Below are 9,356 nucleotides of genomic sequence, written 5' to 3'. Positions count from 1 at the left end.
GAGTCTAGGAAGGCTGGAGACCATATTGACACCCAATCCTTGTGTTTTCCTCTTCCTGACAACCACTATGTCCACATAACTATTCCTATAGGAATTCACCCAGCTTTTCCAGGAACAGATGATTAGAATATTTAAAGGGGAAATGCTATTTAATAATTTTACACCAGTCCTAAACATGCAGTGACCCCAATGTTCGGAGAAGGGGTTAAATAAATCCCTATTACTACAAAGCCGAACAAAGGCGAGCCCGCCGAGTGGAAGTGGCTCTTATTTACTATGCGGAGAAGTGTCCAGTAATAACAGCACGTGCTGAGGTTACCGCTGGAAAGGCAGCGGGCAGCTGGCACCCAGGGGAGACAGACCTGCCGGGGAGGGGGGCATAAGATTAATGACAGCGGCATCGTGTTTAGCCGGGTGTGTGCAAGAAAAATATTTACATTCCTTAATGCCAAAGCTACTCATTTATGTAGCAGAGCCGTGTAGCTCTAGGGTAGGTGTAATGTGTCCGTGACTGGTTGGCATCGTCACCGTGATGGTGCCAACACAGTTACATAGTTACATAGTTACATAGTTAGTACGGCTGAAAAAAGACACATGTCCATCAAGTTCAACCAAGGGACGGGAAAAGGGAAGGAAAAATTTCTACACATAGGAGCTAATATTTTTTTGTTCTAGGAAATTATCTAACCCTTTTTTAAAGCCATCTACTGTCCCTGCTGTGACCAGCTCCTGCGGTGTCTACTGTCCCTGCTGTGACGGCTCCTGCGGTGACTATTCCATAGATTCACCGTTCTTACTGTAAAAAAGCCTTGTCGCCTCTGCAGCTTGAACCTTTTTGATAGTGATAGTGTATGTACAAGTATTGGTCTGTGATGGGAAAGTGCAGGACATTGGCATCAAAAGAAGCTGGGCCAGATGGTTAGATGTGCCATGCAATGCCCAGTGCATATCGTCTCAAGACAATGCCATCCTCCATGACACTTTTTCTCCCCATTGACATCTATAGAAATCATTACCCTCCAGAATGGACTAGGGCCCCTCTATTACAACCCCCACCCAAGGACGAGGGGGCCCAGAGCTTGTTTGAGCTTTCCATCCCCTGTAGAATAGGGTGGCATTACCCTCTGGGCATTTGCAGATCTATCCAGGGGATAGATCTTAGCGAGGAGGGATAAGCTGGGCCCCTTCTTCTCAAGGGCCCCATAGAAGCAGTATGGGCTGTCTACATGGTACATATGCCCTTGGGCACCCACAGGCGCAGTTCCCATTGGCTTATATGGAATATGACTGTCCCTTCTACATTTATGTATAGTGGTTAAAATTCAGCCATTGTTATATCTGTCTCTGGGAAAGCTGGGTGACAGACAATATGGCCGCCATTACTGCATCCCAGCTTTCTAAGGCACTTACCCAGAAGAGTTGCCAAATTATTGAATGTTATATCTTCCATTACTGTGCTCCTGCATAACAAGGCAGATCTGCCTTACAGCAACAACCCAGCTTTCCTGGACTCCCGAATGGCAAATCTAACCTAGTTGTGCAATGTTACATTCCCTGCTTCTGTATATCGACATAACCAGGCAAATATTCCATGAAAGACTACAGGACAGCTGGGTGACTACCCCAAATAGAAATGGAATGGCGACCATATTGGTTGTCACCCAGCTTTCCAAGAACCAGATATTACTAACAAACAGCTACATCACATGGTAAAATGGTTTTTCAGATTTCATAAAACAAAGCTTATCCTTTGTAAATGTTTCTGCAGCTTTCAATTTCTTACCATTTTCAAGATCCCTGCTTGCTGCCAGCGAATGAAAATATTCTAGTTTACATCCTAAGGCTGAAATCTCATCCAGATCACATACAAACCCCCATTTCTTTGATTTACTTGCTTACCACTGATACATTGTAACAAACCCTTAGGTGAGGACAGGTTTTCAGCTTCCAAAAAAAATAAACAAGAATGTTTCCATTCACGGCTGCAAGCAGAGATCCAATGTAATGAGAACTTGGAATACAAAGTATATTAGAAAGTTTCAGAACTTTTTCCGCCTTATTTACACCAGACTCCTATTTACTGAGGATATTTTGGATTTTTTGATGTAGCTCAGGACGGGAAGATAACGCTGCTCCTACAGTGACAGCCCCAGAGGTTGAACGACCTCCTGCCACTGCAGATCCAGGCCTGATGGTCGTGCACGGGGCTGGGATTGCCGCTGCCAGTCAGGAACGTGCGCTCCGAACAATGCACTAGTGTTTCACGTCTCGCCTTCTGCCAGTCTAATTCACACCTCACATCCTGACACAAGCCAGCAGCATCTGACTGCTCCCACACCACCCGGGCTAACAATGCGCTCGGCTGATCGCTCGGGGATTTACACAGCCACCACATTTCACAGATTCTAGTATTCGCTCATCAATAATGGAGTCCATCTGCAGGACCCAGAAAATAAACAACACGTGGGTACCCCTGGCATACAGCCCGCGGCGGTCAATCCATGTAAAACATTGAATACCCAAACAATGCCAAGCTTAAAGTGACACTGTCATTATCTAAGAGAAACTTTTGGTGTGAGATGTGGCTAGTAGTGTCACTTTAATATATTAGGGAATTGCTTGATGAGCGATTCCCTGCAATAGCTCCAGTGCATGTAGATCAGTATGGATACTGTATGTAACATTGCTCTCCTCCGGAAAGAAGAAATCTCACTCAGCCAACCAGACCGCTATTCTGTGCTGATGAGGAGCAACAACTCCGAAACAGTGCTGTCTGGTCTCTGGTTTGGTTATTAACTTGAGTCATGTTTCAAGGCTCTATAAAGTGTCGGACATTGACTTACAGGGTAGTCACCTATAGGAGGCACTAGAGAGACAGTTTTCTTCTGCAGGAGAGCTATTTTGCATAGTTTTCCCAGGAAGCATTGCCCTTAAGATTCCTACCAGCTGGATCTCCACAAGGAGAATCAGTACCTTCCAAGAGTATAGATACAGGTTACATTACCGGAGTCGGCAGAGGACCCATTGTAATATGTTTATACCCGTCCCCATTGTTGTTGTTCCTCCTTTGTTAACCAGATAATAAAATTCCCTTAAGGGCATGCCCACACGTGGCGGATTTCCTCCGCAACTGTCCGCATCAATGCTGCACAGAATCTGCGTTGCAGATTCTGCGGCGGATCTGCCCAAAATGTGCAGTAAATTGATGCGGACTAGCTGCTGCGGACTGCGGTAAAAGTGCTTCCCTTCTCCCTATCAGTGCAGGATAGAGAGAAGGGACAGCACTTTCCCTAGTGAAAGTAAACGAATTTCATACTTACCGGCCGTTGTCTTGGTGACGCGTCCCTCTTTCGGCATCCAGCCCGACCTCCCTGGATGACGCGGCAGTCCATGTGACCGCTGCAGCCTGTGCTTGGCCTGTGATTGGCTGCAGCCGTCACTTACACTGAAACGTCATCCTGGGAGGCCGGACTGGAGACAGACGCAGGGAGTTCTCGGTAAGTATGAACTTATATGTTTTTACAGGTTGCTGTATATTGTGATCGGTAGTCACTGTCCCGGGTGCAGAAACAGTTACTGCCGATCGCTTAACTCTTTCAGCACCCTGGACAGTGACTATTTACTGACGTCTCCTAGCAACGCTCCCGTCATTACTGGAGCCCCATTGACTTCCTCAGTCTGGCTGTAGACCTAGAAATACATAGGTCCAGCCAGAATGAAGAAATGTCATGGTAGTAAAACCAATACGCTCCGCAGCACACATAACATGTGCATGACAGCTGCGGACTTCATTGCGGAATTTAGAATCTCCATTGAAGTCAATGGAGAAATTCCGCCGTGAGTCCGCAACCAGTCCGCCACAACTCCGCAACAGACAGAGCATGCTGCGGACACCAAATTCCGCACCGCAGCCTATGCTCCGCAGCGGAATTTTACGCATCGTCTAAACGAACACTTCTAAATAGAAGTGGAAGTCAATGGAGAAACGGCTCCGCTGCGGATTAACGCTGCGGAGTGTCCGCTGTGGAATTCAAGTGAAATTCCGCCACGTGTGAACCCAGCCTAAAGGTCTAGTCCAACGAACATTTCTGAAACTTCATAAAATACTTTGTGTTTCAAGTCCTCACCATTTTTCAAGATTGCTGCTTGTCATCAGTGAATGGACACATTCTTTGTTTCCATTTGGAGGGTGAGAAGCCACCCTGACCTAATCCTGTTCACACTACTGAGGGTTTGTTACAGTGTATACCGTAACAAACTGTAAATTATGTCTTGACAGTTTGCTACCCTATTTCAGTGCAGGTAAAATGTATCAGTCTGAAGTCCAGGCTGTTTAATTGTTAACCCTCAGCTGTGACAAGTATTAGGTCTGTACAGACTGTCAGAATATTCCTGTTCACTGACAGCAAGTGGAGATCTTAAACATTGAAATTTAAACATAAAGTAAATTAGAAAGTTGCAAAACTTTTTTTTTATTAGGAACTCATTGTTCTACACGGTGATTCCAGCTTCATTCCACCATCATCTGATTGGGATTAATGTGGGGGCCCCCTATTTATTATAAAGGGAGCTGTTTAGAAAATGTCTGCCCCTTTAAAAATTAGTACAGCCCAATGAACCTTTTACTTTTTAGCAGGACCAGTTCTTAAAACGTCATTGACCCCCATCGTCCTACACGTACGGTATATGAGCGGGTCCCTGTGGTTTGGGAAAGGGTTAACCTCAGGACTTGTTACCCTGCGGCCATATTGCATCATAAGACACGGCCATAATACTTGCAGAAGAAACCAATATCTTGGGCTATTTCAATACATTGCTTTGCAGTATGCCCTGAAACCCCTGCCAACCGGTGTCCATGGTTAAAAGTTGGCAGCGCCTTCAACCAAGCAAGAAGCGGCGCTAACGTCCCTGCCCAAACTGCTGGTGTGGAAAGCAAGAAGCTGGAGTCACGTCGTAAACTAACCAAGGAGCAAATGCCGGCACCGCGGGCAGCGCCCTGACACATATCCCACACCGAGATCCAGTCCATAGCTGTGTCTCCATCAATCAGCGAGGGAATCCACTCCTGCCATAAACGCGTCTCCTGGTCTGCGGAACTGGCTCTCACTTCCGTATGCCCCTGGGAGCGGGCTCAGCAATCCTGCTCTGAGTCATTCACCCCGAGTGGGAAAAAAAACTGGCAGGAGCCGTACCAGTCATGCCACGGCACACGAGGCCCTTTACGTCTCGCCCTCTGGGCAAGATTTGCAGCACCGCGCTGTGAAGCTGACTGCGAATGATGTAACCGAGAGCGCAGGAAAGCTACCGGCGGAGGAAATGAAGGTTTATTTGGAAATAAAAATGAAATTGAATACATTATTGGTACTTGCTGAGGCAGAAACTGCAGCAGGCGGTGTGTTATTTACACCAGGTGCTTTGGGCTCATGCAATGTCCCGCATGGACCACCAGGTGGCGCATGCATTAGGCTCTTGCATAAAACAGGCCGTATAGTATTCTCTTACAATAATGTCTCTCTGTTGTCTAGTATGTGAGACTATTCCCAGTGTTACACATATATTAAATGCTTTATAGAAAGGGAGGCGGAGAGAATGAGGAGCTACAGCTGCAGAATACAGAATTTGTATGCATACGCTCCATACACTCCACAATCTGCTGTTGTCGGTCTGTGCATTGTATTCCTCGAAATGTCTCACGACACTGGCAGAATACTGCACATACTATAGAACAAGTGTGAACTGACGTAGGGCTTGTCGGCCGGTCATGGACACTGCTTCTTCTGCAAGTGGCAGATCGCTTTAATAAATACTCAACATGTAATGCAAATAATTGTAACAGAAATACAGAAAAACGTTGGTAGGTGTCCCAGAAAGTGGATTCATTTGGGTATAAATATGTCACCTATGGAATGAGACAGGGATATATGTGCCCCAGTGACCTGTATATGGCACAATAAACTGAGCAGTGGTAAAAGTGCACCCTGCTGGCTATTAGTAGGTACTGCATTTTATTACAGGAAAATGTAAATGTAAAAATTTGTAGAATTATATTGAATTCATAATAAATGTATTATTTTTAGTGATTTTTGTCTGTGTTATCGACTGAAGTTTCTGCATCTCATGTGTTTCTTCCATGTCCCGTCAGACCTATGAACAGAATGAATGGGTAATACATCTTGCTGGGAAGCTACTAGCTAATGAGCCCACGGCAACCTCACTCCTGGCTTTTAACCCCTTCTGGGAGAATGGACCCCCCAGGTGAGTGACTGGAGACCATTTTCTAAATATTTTATTTTGGTAAGGTTCACTAGACCATTTACTGAATTATTACTGAAGATGGTGCCAGACGGTAGCACAGCACAAGTGATAGCAGTGCTGAATAATATGCAACTGCTAGAGGGCGCTGCTGTAAGGTGTTTATAAAAAGGATTTGCTGCTCCCAGTGGTGAGGAGTGGTACTTCAAGGGAGGGTTTAAAAAAAACAAAAACAATAGCAGATCCTAATCAGGTCTTTTGTATTTAAAGGGGATTTTTATATTGATAACCGATCCTTAGGATAGGTCATCATTATTAGATCATATAGATCCTTAGGAGAGGTCATTAATATCAGATCGGTGTGGGTCCGACTCCCCCCACCAATCAGCTGATTGAAGGTGTTGTGACGCTCTGGTGCCTTTTCATTGCTTACCAGGGACAGCTCCACACATTCGGTAGTGGCTGCGCCTGGTATTGCAGCTCAGTCCTATTCAATGATGGGTCATCAATATCAAAGTCCCGGAAGATCCTGGTATATTCCTGTTTATGGCCAGGGGCCCCATCCTCTTGGTTATAAGGAAATCTCCCGTCAAATATGACTGCCCATTGTACAAGCTTTGTTCTTCCTGTGTTTCATGTTACAGTATGGTCTCTACATTGTAGCAGCCTGTGGTTATGCTCTTCATGACACCTTTTTTCCCACACCACTAAACTTGTCAGCCATAGACCTTTCTACACAGGTGTCAACTAGCAGGTTAGTGGGATGGAATGAATTTAAAAATGGCAGCTGAAAATGATGCATCATGGGCGATGAGTAAATAAAAAATAAGGGGTCTATACGCTTTCATCTCCGGCCTCATATTGGAGGGCGGGGTGGGGGGAGTCATCGGTGTAAAATGATGTTATGACTGGAGTTTTCCTTGTAAACCCACGGTGATCTGCTTTTAATCCCAGCTTGTTGACTTCTTCTGCTGAGATGCCGGACACTGTGCCAACTGCAGAGAGTCCATGCGTACTGGTACAGTAGGGGGGGAACTACTTAAGCCCCATCACTAGAGCTACTGCAACATAAAAGGAATTACCAGAGGACTTGCCCAAATGAAAGCGCTCTCCAGTTTATTGTTCATTTTACTTTATTGCCTAATACTGTGGCGGCTGAACAAGCCAGAAAATCAGAGCCTGGGACAGTGCCAAGTCCTAGCCCGTATTAGGTTACACCTCCCCCGAATATTAGATCCACAAGGGTAATGCTTCCTGTCACCTTACCTGGCCAGGCTTAGGGCAGCACTTAAGGAGTTAACTTTACTATACATACGTGACTGTATTACCTGATGTTCATAGTCACATCTACATAGCACCATCACAGTGTCAGATTTAAAGGGAATCTCCACCGTCTGGGCTGATTTATTTCTTAAGATATCCTTATAGAGGCTTTTTTTCTGATACCGAGCGCCAAATCCCCTGCATAGATATAGTTACATGATAAAATTCTGTCTACCTGCAGCCACCACTAGAGGGAGCTCACTGCATATTGTGTAATTAATGAGTTCTATGTATAAACAGTATGCAGTAAGCTCCCCCTAGTGGTGGCTGCAGGTAGATAGAATTTTATCATATAAAGGCTATGTACACATTTGACATAGTTTCTTGTTTTTTTTTATTTAAAAAAAAATGTCTATCAGTGTGTTTGGTGCAACTTTCTAAATACATTTTATTACATATTATTGTACTTTTTGAGATACAGCTGCTTTGTATCCTGTTTATAGAGCAGCTGTATCCTGTAACTGTCAGGTCCGCGGGACTGACAGGGTTCAGTGTCAGCGGGTCTCTGACTGTTCATAACTTTGATGTGTTGGATTACAGGTGGATCCGACCCGCTGACACTGAACCCGTCAGTCCTACGGACCTGACATATACAGGATACTGCACAAGATACAGCTGCTCTGTATACAGGAAACAAAGCAGCTGTATCTCAAAAAGTAACAATTATTTTTAATAAAATGTATTTAGGAAGTTGCACCAATTAACACTGATAGACATTTTTATTTTATAAAAAAAATAAAAATTTATTTCAAAGGTGTACATAGCCTTTAACTCTATGTCTATGCAGGGGATTTGGAGCTGTGCTGTCTGTGATATTGAGGGAGCTCTGTGGCCACTACTAATTGTTTTTCCCCTGACTAAAAATATAGCAGCTTTGTAAGGTTAAATAAAAACATTTTTACCCTGTTTGCTGTCAATGAATGGAAACATTCTTGTTTACATCGAAGACCTGAAAACCCATGTAGTCCTAATACTTCTCACAGTGGAAAAACTTGCTACAATTGTATCCAGTCTAGACAATCCTGTGTGGGGTAAACACACTAGACTCCAGACTGATACATTTCACCTCTACTGATACATTGTAACAAAAACAGATTTGTGCTGCTGATGTATTTAGCTCACAGAGGATTGTCTAGACTGGATCCAATTGTAACAAACCTTCAGCTGTGAGAATTATTAGGTCTGTAGAGGGTTTTCAACCTCTAGATGTAATCGAGAATGTTCTCATTTACTGACAGCAAGCAGAGATCTTGAACATGGTGAGGAATGCTTACACAGAGTATATTAGAAAGTTGCAGAACTTTTCATGATACAATGATTAAGCTAATCTGGAAAAGCCCTTTAAGGAATTTACGGTAATTTATGGGGTATATACAAGCATCGGGATTATTTTCAGCTGATCCGTTATGGAGACCATTTTTTTTTTTACCCAACTCCCACAGTGTCCCCCCATTTAATGCGCCAATTAACCGGCTTCTTTGACCTGACGCGGTTTATTAGCGCCGGTGATATACGCACACGCGTTTCTATTGCAGAAACATCTCACCTCAGCCACAGAGGAATTCTGGTGAAACGCGAGATTCAATCTAAAAAAGCGGCAGCCTATTAATTGCCGGAGACTTTACACACTGGGATGACTTTATATCCGCGGCTCACAGGCCCGAGCTGAAAACCGTGAGAGGCTTTTATGGCTTTTAATGAATTTATGTTTCTCCACCAACGTCCTCGCTTTGATTTACAATTAGGAGGGAAACCCTGCAAAGAGGTCTCCAGATAAAAAA

At 44.4% G+C, this 9,356-nt stretch overlaps 1 protein-coding gene across 1 annotated transcript in view; it reads left to right on the top strand.

The window, feature by feature from the left end:
* Positions 1-9,356, top strand: part of LMF1 (lipase maturation factor 1) — a 212,017-nt gene that overhangs the window by 199,576 nt on the left and 3,085 nt on the right. The window contains exon 10 of the mRNA XM_075830593.1: positions 6,143-6,255. Coding sequence (XP_075686708.1) covers positions 6,143-6,255 — 113 coding nt within the window. The remainder of the gene's footprint in view (positions 1-6,142; positions 6,256-9,356) is intronic.

This window comes from Rhinoderma darwinii, chromosome 6 (assembly GCF_050947455.1).
Source record: "Rhinoderma darwinii isolate aRhiDar2 chromosome 6, aRhiDar2.hap1, whole genome shotgun sequence".
Classification (NCBI taxonomy): Eukaryota; Metazoa; Chordata; class Amphibia; order Anura; family Rhinodermatidae; genus Rhinoderma; species Rhinoderma darwinii.
The sequence above is the reverse complement of the archived record's forward strand: the minus strand, read 5'-3'. Positions and strand labels throughout refer to the sequence as shown.